Source organism: Heptranchias perlo, chromosome 9, assembly GCF_035084215.1.
Source record: "Heptranchias perlo isolate sHepPer1 chromosome 9, sHepPer1.hap1, whole genome shotgun sequence".
In the NCBI taxonomy this organism is placed as follows: Eukaryota; Metazoa; Chordata; class Chondrichthyes; order Hexanchiformes; family Hexanchidae; genus Heptranchias; species Heptranchias perlo.
The window spans coordinates 4,763,112-4,782,447 of record NC_090333.1 but is presented as its reverse complement, the minus strand read 5'-3'; the positions used below and the strand labels follow the sequence as shown (position 1 = coordinate 4,782,447).

General features: G+C 46.3%; 1 protein-coding gene and 1 long non-coding RNA gene across 2 annotated transcripts in view; one reads left to right on the top strand and one right to left on the bottom strand.

Moving 5' to 3' along the window:
- The window catches only part of LOC137325103 (collagen alpha-1(XXIV) chain), a 423,963-nt gene that overhangs the window by 368,899 nt on the left and 35,728 nt on the right, over window positions 1–19,336 (top strand). The window contains exons 47-52 of the mRNA XM_067989822.1: window positions 2,665–2,772; window positions 6,896–7,006; window positions 8,973–9,026; window positions 12,144–12,206; window positions 13,315–13,368; window positions 14,169–14,204. Of these exons, the coding sequence (XP_067845923.1) occupies window positions 2,665–2,772; window positions 6,896–7,006; window positions 8,973–9,026; window positions 12,144–12,206; window positions 13,315–13,368; window positions 14,169–14,204 (426 nt within the window). The remainder of the gene's footprint in view (window positions 1–2,664; window positions 2,773–6,895; window positions 7,007–8,972; window positions 9,027–12,143; window positions 12,207–13,314; window positions 13,369–14,168; window positions 14,205–19,336) is intronic.
- LOC137325105 (uncharacterized) overlaps window positions 12,111–19,336 on the bottom strand; it is a 17,590-nt gene continuing 10,364 nt past the window's right edge. The window contains exon 2 of the long non-coding RNA XR_010963816.1: window positions 12,111–12,920. This is a non-coding gene — a long non-coding RNA (uncharacterized lncRNA). The remainder of the gene's footprint in view (window positions 12,921–19,336) is intronic.

Below are 19,336 nucleotides of genomic sequence, written 5' to 3'. Positions count from 1 at the left end.
TGGAGGTAACGTGAGGACTGTATCGGGAATCCTGGGGTGAACCCAGGCTTTAGCGTTCCTGATAGACGTCAGCGCCTTACCCTGTATGTGCCATTAGGCCTCCAACCATCAGTAGATTTTAATTTTGTTTTGTTGGGGAACCAAGGGTGAAAGGTTAAGGGGGATACCAAAAAGATTGAAAAGAGTACCAGGAGAAAACAAGCTAAATCAGGATGCAGTGACTAGATGCCAAAAATGGGTTTTAAAACTCAGCATTCTAGAGAAGTGAAAGATTTATGGAGGTAAGGAGTTACACGTTTCTGAGGTCCCAGGGAAGAATTAATTAGAATATGAGGTAAAAACATAAAATTCAGGAAATATACAGCAAATCAGCCACCACCTGTAAAGAGAAAAGACAGGTTATGACATTTCGGATGTGTAACCGCCATCAACACCCCCTCCTCATAAAACCCACTTCGACCCCTCTGACTCCAAAGTCCTCTCCGTAGTCACCTCCCAAATCCATGCCCATCTTTCCCACAACTCCACGTTTGAAAGTCTCTAGTCAGGTTTCTGTCCTGACCACACCACTGGAATGGCGCTTATCAAAGTCACAAATGACATCCTCTGTGTTATAACTGTGGTTCGTTATTCCTTCTCGTCCTCCTCAACCTCTCTGCAGCCTTCGACCCAGTCAACTGCACCCTCATCTACCAATGCTTCTCCTCGTTGTCCAGCTCAATCCGACCATAGCCAGAGCATCTCCAGCAATGGCTTGTCTTCTCCCCCCAACACTGTTGGCTTTAAAGTGCCCCCAAGGATTTAATTTTGACCCCTCCTCATTCTGTGCTACTCGTTACTGCTTGGTGACATCATCCACAGAGTCAGCTTCCACATTTATGTTGATGACTTCCACCTCTACCTTTCCATGACCTCTCTCGACCCACCCACTGCCTCTGTATTGTCTGACATGAGCCACAATTTCTTCCTGTTAAACGTTGGACAGACCGAAGGCATCACCTTCAGCACCCGTTCCCTAGCCACCAATTCCATCCCCCCCATCACGCCCACTTTAGCCAATCTGGTTTAGCCTCAGGCTGAACCAGATTGTTCGCAAATTCGGCGTCCTATTCAACCCGGAATTGAGATTCCAACCCCATATCCGCTCCATCACAAAGACCGCCTACCTCATTCTCCGTTATATTGCCTGCCTCCAACTCAATCTCAGTCCATCTGCTGCTGAAACCCTCATCCATACCTTTGGCATTTCCTGTCTTGACTATTCTAATCCTGGCCTCCCATTCTCCACGCTCCATAAAGCTCTGCTGCCTGTTATCTTATCCCACATCAAGTCCCAGTGCTCACTGTCCTACATTAACCTCCTGTCCCCGAACGGCTCCAATTTAAAATTCTCAACTATGTGTTTAAATCCCTTCACGGCATCACTCCTCCCTATCTCTGTATCCTCCTTCAGTCCTACACCGCTGAACTCTCTGATTCCCCACATTTCGCCCCACCATTGATACTGTGCCCTTAGCCACCGAAACCCCACAGTCTGGAATTCCTTACCTATGTCCCTCCGTCTTCCCCTCCGGGGAAGGTAGATAATCACGAGGGAAAAAGGAATAGAAGGATACGTTGATGGTGGTTCGATGAAGATGGGGAGGGAGGAGGCTCGTTTGGAGCATAAACATTGGCATGGACCAGATGGGCCGAATGGCCTGTTTCTGTGCAGTACATTCTATGTCTCGCCACCTCCTTCTCCTCCTTTAAGAACCTCCTTAAAACCCAGCTCTTTGACGAAGCTTTTGGTCACCCTTCCTAAAGTCTCCTTCTTTGGTTTGATATCTAGTTATTTCTGATTAGGCCTCTGTGAAATGCCTTGGGGACATTTATTCTTACTTAAAAGTGCTATAGAAATGTAAGCTGTTGTTGTGTGTACCCATCAGCAGTTAGAGTATGAGACTGTGCAATTGCTTAATTGAAAGACTGTGCGGGTGCAGGGAGGAGGAAGAGTATCGTGTAGTAAATACAATGGGATATTTTCAGCAACAACCAACTCAAAATTCAAACTGCTTGTTGCTTCCATTATAAGACTATAAGAAATAGGAGCAGGAATAGGCCATAAGGCCCCTCGAGCCTGCTCCGCCATTCAGTCAGATCATGGCTGATCTTTGACCTCATCTCCACTTTCCCGTCCTATCCCCATATCCCTTCATTCCCTTCGTGTCCAAAGATCCATCGATCTCAGTCTTGAATATACTCAAGGCGGAGCAGGCTTGAGGGCCAGAAGGCCCACTCCAACTCCCACTTCCCACGTTCCCATGTTCAACAACTGAGCATCCACAGCCCTCTGGGGTAGAGAATTCCAAAGATTCACAACCCTCTGAGTGAAGAAATTTTTCCTCATCTAAATGGCCGACCCCTTATCCTGAGACAATGACCCACTAGTTCCAGACTCTCCAGCCAGGGGAAACAACCTCTCAGCATCTACCCTGTCAACGATTTGATTATTGCAATGTTGGGGGGCCAAACATCATCGAATGTGTCTAGTTCATTTCAACTATTTACCGGGATATATTTCCTTTTCAGAAATATGTGCACCGTGTGATTAAACCTGTTCTTTTGGACAATGACTGCTTCCTGTTTAAATGAATGTTTAATGACTTGATGTACTCACTGCAGGGCGATCTGGGCAATCCTGGGTTACCCGGGCTGGCCGGTTATCCTGGACCACGGGGAGCTCCTGGACAACTAGGTGTACTGGGTAACAGAGGTCAGCGAGGACCAAAGGTAATTAAACCGCAACAGAAATTATCATTGCAGTGCTATTAAGGAGCAAAATAATACTGTTCCCTTCAGCTTCTGATATGAAATTGGCTTTGCCCTTTTGTTTAGTGAGAGCACTGCAGCTAATCCGGTCTGCAGTGGAACTCTCCGTTTCTACTTTAACAAACACGTTTTATCCTAGTTATGCAGGTACTAATCTATCCCCTTGAAAAACTCAGTCTTTGATGGAAAAACCTGGGCTCAATAGTCATAAAAACACATGAATTTGTACAAATAGGTATAGGCCTTAAGACATTAAAGCCTGTCTCTTTTTGTCAGGCCAATTCCAGCGAGGGTGTAGACATCTCGGAGGAGTGCAGTCAGGAACAAATCCACGGCACCGTGGGAGACTTGGCTGCACAGGGGGGCAAAAGAAATGCAGTGGTTATTGGGGTTAGGGGGATAGACAGGCATTTCTGCAACTGCCGCCGTGAGTCCCACATGGTGTGTTGCCTCCCTGGTGCCAGGGTAAAGGACATCACTGAGAGGGTGCGGAACATTTTGAGGGGGGAAGGGGCACAGCCAGAAGTCGTGGTCCATGTGGGAACCAATGACATAGGAAGGAAAAGGGTTGAGGTCCTGCAGCCAGAGTTTCAGGAGCTAGGGAGGAAGTTAAAGAGCAGGACCTCAAAGGTAGTAATCTCTGGATTACTCCCAGTGTCTCGTGCTGGTGAGTGTAGGAATAGTAGGATAAGACAAGTTAATGCGTGGCTGCAGCAATGGTGCAGGAGGGAGGGCTTCAGGTTCCTGGGGCATTGGGACCAGTTCTGGGGCAGAAGGGATCTGTTCAAGATGGAGGGGTTGCATCTCAACAGAGCTGGGACCAGTGTCCTCGCAGGGAGGTTAACTAGTGCTGTGGGGGAGGATTTAAACTAATTTGGCAGGGGGGTGGGCACCAAGGGGAAACATTAGAGAGGAGAAACAAGGTGCACAGAGGACTGGGAGGGACAAGTAGCACTAGAGTAAAGAATAGTTCAGAAATAGGGATCAGTCAGGGGGCAAATGCGAGGCAGTCTGAGATGAGATTGGAGTGCATTTGCGTAAATGCACGTAGTGTGGTAAATAAGGTTGGTGAGCTGCAGGCTCAAGTCGCCACATGGGACAATGATATAATGGCAATAACAGAGACCTGGCTCAAAGAAGGGGAGGATTACGTACTTAATATTCCTGGCTACAAGGTATTCAGGAGAAAGAGGGAAGGATAGAAAGGAGGGGGACTAGCAGTGTTGATCAAAGAAACTGTTATAGCACTGGAAAGGGATGATGTTGTTGAGGGGTCAAAGACAGAATCCATTTGGTTCGAATTAAGGAACAATCGAGGAACTATTATGTTACTGGGTGTACACTGCAGGCCACCAAATAGTGGGGAGGAGAGAGAGGAGAACATTTGCAGGCAAATTACAGAAAGATGCAAGAACTATAGGGCAGTGATAATGGGGGACTTCAATTATCCTAATATAGACTGGGACAGTAACAGTATAAAGGGCAAAGAGGGGGAGGAATTCCTGAAATGTGTTCCAGAGAGCTTTCTGGAAGTGTGTTTCCAGCCCAACCAGGAAGGAAACAGTGCTGGACCTAGTTCTGGGGAATGAAGTGGGGCAGGTAGAGCATGTTTCAGTGGGGGAGCATTTGGGGAACAGTGATCATAATATCATTAGGTTTAGAATAGTAATGGAAAAGGACAAGGAACAATCAAATGTGAAAATGCTTAACTGGAGGAGGGCAAATTTCAGTGAGTTAAAAGAGATCATGCCCAGGTGGAGTGGAATCAAAAATCGGCAGGCAAAACGGTAATTGAACGATGGGAGGCCTGTAAGGAGAAGTCTGTTCGAGTGCAGAGTAGACACATTCCAATGAGGGGAAAAGGGCGTTACAAAGCTAGAGCTCCCTGAATGACTAAAGATATCGAGATTAAAATGAAACATAAAAAGGAGGCTTATGATGAATGTAAGGTTCATAATACAGTAGAGAACCAGGCTGAATAATGGAAGTACAGTGGAGACCTTGTTTAAAATAAAGGGAATAATAGGGGCAAAGAGAGAGGATGAGAATAGATTAGAGGCTAATATAAAAGGGAACGCAAAAGTCTTTCATAAACACACGAATAGTAAAAGGGTAGTCAAAGGAGATCTTCTTGTGCAGGCAGAGGATATGGCTGAGGTACTAAATGAATACTTTGCATCGGTTTTCACTAGAGAAGAGGATGCTGCCATTGTACCAGTAAAGGAGGAGGTGGTAGTGATGTTGGACAGGATAAAAAAAGATAAAGAGGAGATACTTAAAAGATTGGCAGGGCTCAAAGTAGAAAAGTCACCTGGTCCAGATGGGATGCAATCCAGGTTACTGAGGGAAGTAAGGGTAGAAATTACAGAGGCTCTGGCCACAATCTTCTAATCCTCCTTCGATACGGGGATGGTGCTGGAGGATTGCAAATGTTACACCCCTGTTCAAAAAAGGGGCGAGGTATAAACCCGGCAATTCCAGGCAGTCAGCCCAACATCGGTGGTGAGGAAACTTTTAGAGACAAAAATACTGGAGAAAATTAATTGGCACTTGGAAGAGTATGGGCTAATAAATGAAAGTCAGCATGGATTTGTTAAATGAAAATCGTGTTTGCCTAATTTGATTAAGTTCTTTGATGAAGTAACGGAGAGGGTTGATGAGGGTAGTGCGGTTGATGTTGTGTGTATGGACTTTCAAAAGGCATTTGATAAAGTGCCACATAATAGACTTGTTAACAAAATTAAAGCCCATCCAATTAAACAGTCGGTGGCAACATGGATACAAAATTGGCTATGGGATAGAAAGCAGAGAGTAGTGGTGAACGGTTGTTTTTCAGACTGGAGGGAAGTATTCAGTGATGTTCCCCAGGGGTATTAGGACCACTGCTCTTTTGATATAAATTAATGACCTGGACTTGGGTACAGAGGGTATAATTTCAAAATTTGCAGATGTCACGAAACTCAGAAATGTAGTAAAACGATGTAAAGGTTAGTAACAGACTTCAAGAGGACATAAACAGACTGTTGAATGGGCAGACACATGACAGATGAAATTTAACGCGGAGAAGTATGAAGTGATGCATTTTGGTAGGAAGAATGAGGAGAGGCAATATAGACTAAATGGTACAATTGTATAGGAAGTGCAGGAACAGAGAGAATGGGGATGTACGTACACAAATCTTTGAAGGTGGCAGGACAAATTGAGAAGGCAGTTAGAAAAGCATATGGGATCCTGGGCTTTATTAATAGAGGCATAGAGGCAAGGAAGTTATGCTAAACCTTTGTAAAACACTGATTGGGCCTCATCTGAAGTATTGTGTTCAATTCTGGGCACCACACTTAAAGAAGGATGTCAAGGCCTTGAAGAGGGTGCAGAAGAGATTTACTAGAATGGTACCAGGGATGAGGGACTTCAATTATGTGGACAGACTGGAGAAGACTGGATTGTTCTCCTTAGAGCAGAGAAGGTTAAGGGGAGATTTGATAGAGGTGTTCAAGATCATGAACGGTTTTAATAGAGTAAATAAGGAGAAACGGTTTCCAGTGGCAGAAGGGTCGGTAACCGGAGGACCCAGATTTAAGATGATCAGCAAAAGAACCAGAAGGGAGATGAGGAAACAATTTTTTACGCAGTGAGTTGTAATGATCTGGAATGCACCGCCTGAAAGGGTGGTCGAAGCAGATTCAATAGTAACTTTCAAAAGAAAATTGGATAAATACTTGAAGGGAAAAAATTTACAGGGCTATGGGGGAAGAGCAGGCGAATGGAGCTCATTGGATAGCTCTTTCAAAGAGCCAGCACAGGCACAATGGGCTGAATGGCCTCCTCCTATGCTGTACCTACTATGATACTATGATTTTTCTTTTCAATTTTTAGTGTGTCTTGAATGTAACAGTTATAATCCCAAGGCAATTAAAGAGATTATTTTGAATGATGCTTGATTATAACGAGGCTGAACTCTTCTTTCAAGTCAAGTACTTCTGCCCTCAGCAACTGTTAACTCTCTTTAAGCCTGTCCAAGACTTATATATCTCCAGTATTTTCTTTGAACCGTGACATCTGATGCTATTTATATCTCGGGCAGGGAGAGGAAGGTTTACCAGGTCAACCTGGACACCAAGGTATACGGAGAGGTCAAGTTGGAGTGCAAGGTGATCAAGGAGCATTTGGGGAACCTGGTCCAAAAGGACAGGAGGTAAGTGTTACCCAAAAGCTTACAAAGCTTAATATGTGAAATTGTGGCCAGTTCCTGGCCCCATGGTTAGCCAAGCCAACATATAGCTGAGCCATGCAGTCCAGACAGCCCCATGCTCAATTCCTAGTCTGTGTTGCGTTAGCTGAAATCCCAGTGGAGAAACAATTGGCCTCCACGTCTCTGAGCTAGATCGAGGAAATTCAGTCAGGGTCCCTGGTCCAGATCAGAAAAAGAAAGAAAGACTTGCATTTATATCACACCTTTCACGACCACAGGACGTCCCAAAGCGCTCTTGCATCACAATGAAGTATTTTCAAAGTGTAGTCACTGTTGTAACATAGGAAACGTGGCAGCCAAATTGCGCACAGCAAACTCCCACAAACAGATAAATGAGATAAATGACTGTTTTTAGGTGTTGGTTGAGGGATGAATATTGGCCGGGACACAGGGGAGAATGCCCCTGCTCGTCTTCGAAATAGTACCATGAGGATCTTTTATGCCCACCTGAGAGGGCAGACGGGGCTTTGGTATAACATCTCATTGGAAAGACGGCACCTCCAACAGTGCAGCACTCCCTCAGTACTTCACTGGGAGTGTCAGCCTAGATTATGTGCTCAAGTCTCTGGAGCGGGGCTTGAACCCACAACATTCTGACTCAGAGGTGAGAGTGCTACCGACTGAGCCACAGCCGACAGTATCCAGTGAACCTTGCTGGAAAATGTGCATTTTTTTTTATTCGTTCATGGGATGTGGGCGTCACTGGCGAGGCCAGCATTTATTGTCCATCCCTAATTGCCCCTTGAGAAGGTGGTGGTGAGCCGCCTTCTTGAACCGCTGCAGTCCGTGTGGTGACGGTTCTCCCACAGTGCTGTTAGGAAGGGAGTTCCAGGATTTTGACCCAGCGACGATGAAGGAACGGCGATATATTTCCAAGTCGGGATGGTGTGTGACTTGGAGGGGAACGTGCAGGTGGTGTTGTTCCCATGTGCCTGCTGCCCTTGTATACTTGATGTTTGCTGAGGACAGGACTGGACTTAGCTGGGATGCTGTCCACAATCGAATAGCATGCTAGCGTACCTGTCTAGAATGCCACTCGAATGAATTACCAGAGAGCGCAAGTGCCCGGGAAACTGTGTCCCTTCAGGAGAGGAGAAGGGGAGACAATTGGCAAAACAAAATTAAATTCCAAGCTGATAAAAGCCTAACTACGAGTAAAAGAAGAAAAAGCTTGCACTTATACCCTGCCTAATTATTTCTAGCAGAAATATCCCAAAGCACTTCATACAATTAATTACTCTGAAGTGTAGTCACTGTTGTTATGTAGGTAAACGAAGCAGCCAATTTGTACACACTAAAATTTGATGAATCGTCGGTTGATGTGTTTTCGGTGGTGTTAACTGATGGAAGAATGCTGTTGAGGACACAGAGAGAGCTCCCTGCTCCTCTTTGAACACTGTAATACCATGGCATTATTAATGTCCATTCAAACCACAGAAAGAAGTTTTTAACTTTGCATCTGAAGCACAATGCCTTTAACCATGTAGCATTCCCATAATGTCACCCCAGATTATGTGCTGACGTTCTAGTGCGGGACTTGAACCCATGACCTTCTGATTCAGAGGTCGTAGTGCGTGTCAACGACACAAGCTCAAATCCACAATGTGACCTCGGGTTGCCAACTCTGGTTGGATGTATTCCTGACGGTTTCGTCACATGACCTCCTGCCTCCAACCTGATGATTTTTCTCCCCTGATTTTGCTCACAGCAGTATCCTGGAGATTAATCTTCAATTCCTGGAGACTCCAGGTCAATCCTGGACTGTTGGCAACATATGTGACCACATATGTAAAGCTTCACTCAAAGCCTACTTCGTTGAACTGTGTATTGTTACTGAAATAGTCACTATGGAAACGTAACATTTATGAATTCATGATTTTAGAATTAAAGGCCATGTTTGTTCTTCCAGGGGGAACCTGGCGATCAAGGACTGATGGGTTTTCCAGGCTTTATGGGCCCAAAAGTACGTAATGCAAAATGGATGAATTAACACAAAGAAAGCTTACAGATGAATATATCATCGCTCAGAAAGATTCTTGTAGCACTTCAGAGAAACTGCAAAGGAACTGCTGCAGATCTAACTTCTAAAGCTGTTTTTGATCTTGCGACATGTGAAGGCAGTTTACATTGTCCTACTTGTGTTACCATTTATTTAAAGATGTATTGGGGGTGATTTTAAACAGCTGGCTTCCCTTTTCTTGTCTGATAAATGAGTGGGGGTAGGTTGAAAATCTCGGAGTAGGGGGAGGGAGGGAGGGAGTGGGAGGGGCAACCCCGCTGGCCTATTGATGCCCAAGCCTTGTGCAGTTTTCGGATGGTCCTGTAAAGGGGCGAGCAGCATGCCCGATTGTTTCCGGCGGAATGCATTTAAATATGTAAATCGAGGGTAACACAGGTCGTGGGGCCCCGATTGCAATTTTCAGCTGCAAGTGTGTTCCAGCAAGTGTGGAGAAGCTGGGGTAGTTCTCCTTACAGCAGAGAACGTTAAGGGGAGGCCTCAAAACCATGGGGGAGGGGGGGTTTGATAGAGTAGATAGAGATAAACTGTTTCCTCTGGCAAGTGGGTCAGTAACCAGAGGTCAGAGACTTAAAATAATTGGCAAGAGAGCTAGAGGGGAAATGAGGAGAAATTTTTTCACACAGAGGGTTGTTAAGATCTGGAACGCACTACCTGAAAGGGTGGGGGAAGCAGATTCCATAGGAACTTTCAAAAGGCAATTGGACATGTACTTGACGAGGATTAATTTTCAGGGTTATGGGGGAAAAAGCTAGGATTGTGGACAGCTTTCAAAGAGCTGACACAGACACGATGGGCCGAATGGCCTCCTCTTGTGCTGTAAGCTCTAAGTGCATTCCACCCCTTTGTACCAGGCAACGCACGGACTAACCAGCGGTCCTTAAAGGGGCACTGCCGGTGGCCACTCAAGGAAAGACCCAAGAATTTCGGACAAGTCGGGGGGGGGGGAGCACCTCCTAGCTCCGCAAAAAATAGCGGCAATTATTTTAAATCTGCGTCCTTTGGTTACCGACCCACATGCCAGAGGAAACAGTTTCTTCCTATTTGCTCCGTCAAAACTCTTCATAATTTTGAATGCCTTTATTAGGTCTCCCCTTAACCTTCTCTGCTCTGAGGAGAACAACCCCAGCTTCTCCACACTTGATGGAACACACTTCAACCTGAAAATTGCAATTGGGACCCCACGACCTCCGTTACTGTCACCGTAACCGCCCCCCCCCCCCCCCACCACTGGGATCAGCTTCGCCCCCCCGCCCCCCCCCCCCCCCCAGCCCCAAGCTGCCGGCTGGTCTGGTGCGGGAGCTGGGCCAGCTCCCTCCGCTCCAGCGACTGGCCGTCCATTCAGCCCCTGCTGTTCACCGGCGACATTTAAGCGAGGTTCATGCCCGACAATGGTTCAGGCGTCTCGATGCCGCTATCGGGTGGGCAGCGCGGCCACGTCCTCTGACTTGGCGCTTGGTTTCAGGCGCATGTCTAAAAGCCCCCATTTTGTGCACGCGCTGTAGAGTTTCGAAGAGAGAATGGAAACGTCAGGATGGTTCAGTAGGGAGCTCTGTTCTGAGCTTGAGGTAGGGTTGTCTTGTCGGGCAGTAAAGAGGGAGCTCTACTCTGCACCTGGCCCTGGAAGAACCTGAGCATGACCCTGGATACAAAGAGGAAAAATATTCAATCCCAGCACTCACACCTCTTCCCTTAATCAATACAAACTTGTTCCGACCAGTTTAACAAAAAGATGTAGAAAATTGCCAAAATCAATCATTGCAAGAGTTCAAATTGGTGTAAATTATATAGAATTTACAGAAACAGGCCATTTGCCCAACTGGTCCATGCCGGTGTTTATGCTCCACACGAGCCTCCTCTCACTCCTCTACATCTAACCCTATCAGCATATCCTTCTATTCCTTTTTCCCTCATGTCCTTATCTAGTTTCCCCTTATCCATGCTATTCGCCTCAACTACTCCTTGCGGTAGTGAGTTCCACATTCTCACCACTCACTGGGTAAAGAAGTTTCTCCTGAATTCCCTATTGGATTTATTAGTGACTGTCTTATATTTATGACCTCTAGTTCTGGTCTCCCCCACAAGTGGAAACATCTTCTCTACGTCTACTCTATCAAACCCTTTCATAATTTTAGAGACCTCTATCAGGTCACCCCTCAGCCTTCTCTTTTCTAGAGAAAAGAGCCCCAGCCTGTTCAATCTTTCCTGATAGGGATAACCTCTCAGTTCTAGTAGCATCCTTGTTAATCTTTTTTGCACCTTCTCCAGTGCCTCTATATCCTTTTTATAATATGGAGACCAGAACTGTTCACAGTACTCTAAGTGTGGTCTAACCCAGGTTCGATTGAAGTTTAACATAACTTCTCTGCTTTTCAATTCTATCCCTCTAGAAATGAACCCCAGTGCTTGGTTTGCATTTTTTCATGTCCTTATTAGCCTGCGTCACTACTTTTAGTGATTTGTGTATCTGTACCCCAAGATCCCTCTGCTCCTCGACCCCATTTAGACTCTTATTTTCCAAGGAGTATGTGGCCTCCTTATTCTTCCTACCAAAATGTAATACCTCACACTTATCTATATTGAAATTCATTTGCCAATTACACGCCCATTCTGCAAGTTTATTAATGCCCTCTTGTATTGTGTCGCAGTCCTCCTCAGTATTAACTATACCCCCCAATTTGGTGTCGTCCGCAAATTTTGAAATTGTACTTCCGATTCCCGAGTCCAAATCATTAACGTAAATTGTGAACATCGGTGGTCCCAGCACCGATCCTTGTGGAACTCCACTTCCCACCTTTTGCCAATCTGAGTAGCTACCCTTAACCCCTACGCTCTGTTTTCTGTTCTGTAGCCAGCTTGCTATCCATTCTGCTCTGACCTTAGTCATGAGTCTACAATGCGGTACCTTATCGAAAGCCTTTTGAAAATCCAAGATGTTAATAGCAATGCTTGGCTTCGGAATAATATTTTATATTGAATCAAAGTAGTGGCTAATTGTGTGTACAGCAATGAAATGAAAATATACAAGTATCAGCTGAAAGCTCATGTATTTTATTTTGGTAGGGTCCTATTGGCGATATTGGTTATACAGGAGTTCCTGGTCCAAAAGGCCCTACAGGATTATTTGTAAGTAAACGTCTTTATCTTATAGTATTTTTAAAGTTTAAAATGTATGTGCTAGGACAGGCCTATGGCACAGCTTGTTTTGGTGATTTTATATTGTTGGTTTGCCCTCAGTGACAGACTTATGTATTCCCACCAACAACAGCACCCATCGATATAAACATGGTAAACTCTGCCTCCAGTGACAACCAGAATCCAACTTTCCCGGGCCCCAAGAGTAACCATCAGAGATACAGGAACTGTGTGTGTCTCCATTCTGTTGCTCCTTCAATCTGACACAAAATCACTGGCAGGATGCTGCCAAAATAAAACTGGAGACTATTGCTCATAGAATGACGCAGCACAGAAGGAGGCCATTGGGCCCATCGTGCCTGTGCCAGCTCTTTGAAAGAGCTGTCCAATTACGCTCGGAGCTGGTCTCTGCTTGCACAATGCTCTCCCAAGGACCCTGCCTTAATATAGAAGTGCCCTTAATTAATTCACTGATGGGAAGTTCTTGATGTCAAGAATTTGCCGATTGGGATGGCGTATCTGGGTAGGTACCAAGCTGAAGATCACAAGTCCTTTCACAGAACCTTCGTGCCCGTCCTGTTGGCTGATTCAAGAGCAGCAATCGGTAGAGTTCGTGGAACTAGTTGTCTGTCCACCGTCTCGGTTTAAAATTGATGCAATGCCCAGAGAGACCCGAGGAGCAATGAAACGAGAGAAAGTAACTTTCTAAAATGGGAATGTGGAGAGAGAAAAAAAAACAACGCGAGTGAACCATTTTTAGATATTTCTTCAATTTTGAAATTCAGTTATCCAAGAATTCTATTGTCTTTGAGTATATTCAAGACCGAGAGCGATAGGTTTTTGGAATCTTGGGGAATCAAGGGATTCGGGGATCGGGCGGGAAAGTGGAGTTGAGGTTGAAGATCAGCCATGATCTGATTGAATGGCGGAGCAGGTTCGAGGGGCCGTACGGCCTACTCCTGCGCCTATTTCTTATGTTCTTAGATCATAACCTATCAAAGGGAAACTAATTCTAATCCAGCTTGAAAAGTATGAATGCCTAATGTACTATTCCTACTCAGATATTAATTCCAATTTTCCTGTTTTTTTTCATAAAAAGGGAAATACTGGACCAGTTGGGCCGGCTGGGATCATTGGTCCTGTAGGAACACCTGTAAGTACAACAACAACTTGCATTTATATAGCGCCTTTCACATAATAAAACATCCCAAGGCCCTTCACAGGAGCGATTATCAGATAAAATTTGACACCGAGCCATGTAAGGAGATATTGGGACAGGTGACCAAAAGCTTGGTCAAAGAGGTAGGTTTTAAGGAGCGTCTTAAAGGAGGAGAGAGGGGCGGAGAGGGTTAGGGAGGGAATTCCAGAGCTTAGGGCCTGGGCAGCTGATGGTACGGCCAATGGTGGAGCGATTAAAATCAGGGATGCGCAAGAGGCCAGAATTGGAGGAGCGCAGAGATCTCGGAGGGTTGTCGGGCTGGAGGAGGTTACAGAGATAGGGAGGGGCGAGGCCATGGAGGGATTTGAAAACAAGGATGAGAATTTTAAACTCGAGGCGTTCCTGGGCTGGGAGCCAATGTAGGTCAGCGAGCACAGGGAAAACGTATCTGGCTCCTTTATAACAAACAGCTTTGACAGCAAATGACTTGTGACCCATCATCCGTTCCACGCTGATCGAAACAGAATATCCTGCAGTATTGGTCAAATGGATAATTTTGATCGTACGAATAATTATCAACTGTATACTCTGAAGTAATTTTACACCCCATTTTTTTTCTTTTAAAATTGAGCATGAAATAAATATTTCGTTAAACATCAATGTGTGTGAATCGAACGGCGAATGTCTAACCTAGTTTGCCACCGAACGGCCAGCGTCTAACCTACTGCACCACCATGTCCTCCATACATCATTATTTTTCAAATCACACGTGTTATTTTTCTCTTCCTTCATAGGGTCCAAAAGGGTTAAAAGGAACCAGAGGGGAAATGGTAAGGCCTTTTATTAAATAGCCACTTGTTAAGCTGCCATGCTCTTTTCACCATATTTACAAGAATATATAAATATTCTTAAGAACAGTATTGCTTAAATGTTGACATGACAAACAAGTGCACCACAAAACCCACAGAAAAAAGCCAGCGGTTTTGTTATACTTTACATCGAATGTACAGCACAGAAACAGGCCATTCGGCCCAACGGGTCCATGCCGGTGTTTATGCTCCACATGAGCCTCCTCCCACTCTACTTCATCTCACCCTATCAGCATATCCTTCTATTCCTTTCTCCCCCATGTGCTTATCTAGTTTCCCCTTAAATGCATCTATACTATTTGCCTCAACTGCTCCTTGTGGTTGCAAATTCCACATTCTAACCACTTTCGGGGAGAAGAAGTTTCTCCTGAATTCCCTATTGGATTTATAGGTGACTATCTTTATGGCCTCTAGTTCTGGTCTCCCCCACAAGTGGAAACATCTTCTCTACATCTACCGTATCGAACCCTTTCATAATCTTAAAGACCTCTACCAGGGGCTCAATTTTGAAATGGTGCCGGTTTGGCAGCGGGGGGTGAAGGTGCGCGTGGCAAACCCGAATAAACAAAAACTTACCGATTCCGACGCGATCGCAATGTAATTGATGGTGATTAAAGTTCTTTCCGGGTTTCGCGACCGGCAGCCAGGGTGATTGACAGGAGCCGTAATGCCGAGGGGGGGAGAGAGAGCGAGACGTTATCCGGCACTGGATTGGAAGATCGGGGTGGGGGGGGGGGGGGGGGAGTGGAAGATCGGGTGGAAGAGTGGAAGATTGGTGGGGGGGGGGAGGTGGAGTGAGAAGGGAAGATCGGGGGCAAGAGTGGAAGATCGGGGGGGAGGGGAGGGAGAGGGGAAGATCGGGGGGGAGGGGAGGGAGAGGGGAAGATCGGGGGGGGAGGTGGAGTGAGAAGGGAAGATCAGGGGGCAAGAGTGGAAGATCGGGAGGGAGGGGAGGGAGAGGGGAAGATCGGGGGGGAGGTGGAGTGAGAAGGGAAGATCAGGGGCAAGAGTGGAAGATCGGGAGGGAGGGGAGGGAGAGGGGAAGATCGGGGGGGAGGTGGAGTGAGAAGGGAAGATCAGGGGGCAAGAGTGGAAGATCGGGGGGGAGGGGAGGGAGAGGGGAAGATCGGGAGGGAGGTGGAGTGAGAAGGGAAGATCAGGGGGCAAGAGTGGAAGATCGGGGGGGAGGGGAGGGAGAGGGGAAGATCGGGGGGGGAGGTGGAGTGAGAAGGGAAGATCAGGGGGCAAGAGTGGAAGATCGGGGGGGAGGGGAGGGAGAGGGGAAGATCGGGGGGGGAGGGGAGGGAGAGGGGAAGATCGGGGGGGGAGGTGGAGTGAGAAGGGAAGATCAGGGGGCAAGAGTGGAAGATCGGGGGGGAGGGGAGGGAGAGGGGAAGATCGGGGGGGGAGGTGGAGTGAGAAGGGAAGATCAGGGGGCAAGAGTGGAAGATCGGGGGGGAGGGGAGGGAGAGGGGAAGATCGGGGGGGAGGGGAGGGAGAGGGGAAGATCGGGGGAGGGGGGTGAAGTGGGGGTGATCGGGGGGGACATCAGAGGGGGGAAGAGGGAGAGATCGTGGGGGGACATCGGAGGGGGGAAGAGAGGGAGATCGGAGAGGGAGACATCGGAGCAGGGTGGAAAGGTAGGTTGATTTTGTGTTTTAACTTCGTGCAATGGTTTTTTATTTAATTTATTTAGTTTATTTTTGCCTGATCCGGCCCTTCATGCACCAGGCGTGAATCGGAAGCCGTGGGAAAGCCGCCCAGGTAAGTTAAAAATCGTTCTAACTACCTAATCTGTCACAGGTAAAGTGCCTTAAGTACCTCAGTGAGGTACATTTGGTTCTTTAATTATCGTCCCGCCGGCTATAATTACCAACGGGACTTCCGGATTCGGGAAGCCTGCGCACACACAGGTGCGTCCGTGGGGAATTCGTACGTCAGCGGGTTGGAGCCGGCTTCCGAACCCGCTCTGCATTTCTGCAATTTTTGCAGCCCCCCCCACCGCGCCCCCCACCGTTCTCAACGCACCCGCAATTTAAGTTTAAAATTGAGCCCCAGGTCACCCCTCAGCCTTCTCTTTTCCAGAGAAACGATCTCCCGTCTTTTCAGTCTTTCTTGATAGATATAAACTTTCAGTTCTGGGATCGCCCTGTTTGCACCGTCTCCAGTGCCTCTATATCCTTTCTATAATATGGAGACCAGAATTGTGCTCAGTACTCTGAGTGTGGTCCAACCAAGGTTCGATGCAAGTTTAACATATCTTCTCTGCCTTTCAATTCTACTCCCCTAGAAATGAGCCCCAGTGGTTTGTTTGCTTTTATATGGTCTCATTACCCTGTGTAAGGTGCCTCTTGTGACCCACAATTAAACCTTCGTGCAGGATTCATTGACAACGACGAGCATAGTTTTGCTCCAACTTTGGCCCATTGTTATGCACGGATGAATTCACCAATTCCACATTTCCATTGGGATGCCGTGCTCAGGGGGAATGAGTGTGAGTCAGGGAATTAGGACAAAAGCGTCACAGCCCTGTCGCTACGTTCAAATACAGATCCCCCCCTCCACCCCTGGCAGCACAGGATTACTCACTTCACCCTATTCTTTGTACTCAGGGAGTATTAACGTGGTTTTATACATCAACAACAACAACTTGCATTTATACAACACCTTTAACGTAGTAAAACGTCCCAAGGCGCTTCACAGGAGCGATTATCGAACAAAATTTGACACCGAGCCACATAAGGAGATATTGGGCCAGGAGACCAAAAGCTTGGTCCAAGAGGTAGGTTTTAAGGAGCGTCTTAAAGGAGGGGAGAGAGGCGGAGAGGTTTAGGGAGGGAATTCCAGAGCTTAGGGCCTAGGCTGCGATGAAAATCGGGGCCAGAATTGGAGGAGTGCAGAGATCTCAGATACTATAAGAGTTCAGCTGACAGGAGATGCAAAAGTCTCTCTCTGTCAGCTGCACTCAATAGTGTCAACGTTCCAATGTTCAGGCATTGCAGACCAATGAAACTGTGGGTCTTTGAATGTGCCACTAAGGTAAGGTAACTGTTTGAGTAAGTAAAAAAAGAACTTGAATTTATTTAGCACCTGTCATGTGTTCAGGATGTCCCAAAGCACTTCACAACCAATTAAAGTGTACCTTGGAAGTGTAGTGACTGTTGTTATGTAGGCAAACGTGGCAGCCAATTTTTGCACGAACAGCAAATGATGACCAGATCATATTGGTGTTTGTTGAGGAATAGATGCTCGCCAGGATATTGGGAGAACTCTCTTGCTCTTCTTCAAATATTAAGAACATAAGAATAAGAAATTGGAGCAGGAGTAGGCCAATCGGCCCTTCGAGCCTGCTCCGCCATTTAATAAGATCATGGCTGATCTGATCCTAACCTCAAATATTGTCATAGGACCCTTTATGTCTACCTGATCAGGCAAATAGGGTCTCGGTTTAACGTGTCATTCACAAGACGGCACCTCCGACAGTGCAGCACTCCCTCGGTACTGCATAGAAGGGTCAGCCTAGATAAAGTAAACAGGAGGAACAGTTCCCCACATTTATACCTTATTAAACAACTGGGTCTTCACATTGCACAGCAGAGTCCAGCATGTCCATGACACAACTAAAAAGTAAAACGGGGGGGGGGGGAGGTCAGGAGCACACTGAGTTCTGTCTCCTTAAATAGGAAATAGGTGGTGGAAAAACACTACAAAAAAATCTTGTTTAACAGAGCTTGTGCTCAAACCTCCAGCTAATGGATACATAATGTGAACAGGCATATTTATGCTGCGTGTGTGTGTGTGTGTGGTTATGTGTGTATGAGTATGTGTGTGTGCGTGTGTGTATGTGTGTGTGTATGCGTGTGCTGTCTGTCTGTGCATGTGTGATACATGCTCCTATATGTCTACACCAGAATTAAGGGCGTTGCATTCACTTACCATTGCGACTGATTGGGAAAAGGCAATGATTCTGGATGTGTTGGTCCCACTGGAATGCTGCCACGTGTTGCTATTTAAAGGGAGAAAGTAACTCTACAGGTGAGTTCAATTGCCAATAAATACTTATCCCACTCCAGAGATTTGAGCACAAAATCTAGGCTGACACTCTCAGCGCAGTACCGAGGGAGTGCAGCTCCGCCGGAGGTGCTGCCTTTCAGATGAGACATTAAACCAAGGCCCCGTCTGCCCTCTCACGTGGGTGTAAAAGATCCCATGGCCACTATTTCGAAGAAGAGCAGGGGAGTTCTCCCCGGTGCCCTGGGGCCAATATTTATCCCTCAACCAACATCACTAAAAAACAGATTATCTGGTCATTATCACATTGCTGTTTGTGGGACCTTGCTGTGCGCAAATTAGCTGCCACGTTTCCTACATTACAACAGCGACTAGACTTCAAAAAAGGTACTTCATTGGCTGTAAAGCGCTTTGGGACATCCTGAGGTCGTGAAAGGCGCTATATAAATGCAAGTTCTTTCTTTCTTTGTCCTGAGGACATTCCCCTAACTCACCCTGGAGCCATGTATGCAGTCACTTACGGCAAACCCGAGTGTATTAGACACACTGGAATGATTCTCAACAGATGGGCTGCAAGGTGATCTCCTGTTGCCTGAGGTCAGGGCAGTCCATCTACTCACTTGACAGTACCTGAAATGGCAGTCTGCGGAGTCCTTTGGGGAGCAGCCAGAAATGTAGGAATTTTGTCAAAGATTGAAAGTGGGAGGTGCCCATAGAAATTAGTAGCTGCAGCATTCCTGCCTGATTCAATGTTATAAACTGGAAAAAGAACAGCTGCTGTAAATCAGAAATATTCTGCAAATCAGGCAACTATTTTCAATATTTAAGATTCACAATGCAATATATAAAAAAAGGAACATAGGAACAGGAGGAGGCCATTCAGCCCCTCGAGCCTGTTCCGCCGTTCAATTAGATCATGGCTGATCTGTATCTTAACCCCATCTATCCGTATCCATAATCCTTAATACCATTCACTAACAAAAATCTATTGATCTCAGGATTTAGAAATTATTATTTTTTCTTCGATTAACTAGTAAGTTGACTAGTCTGCAATGTCACAAAGAAAGGCTCTTCCTTCTGTA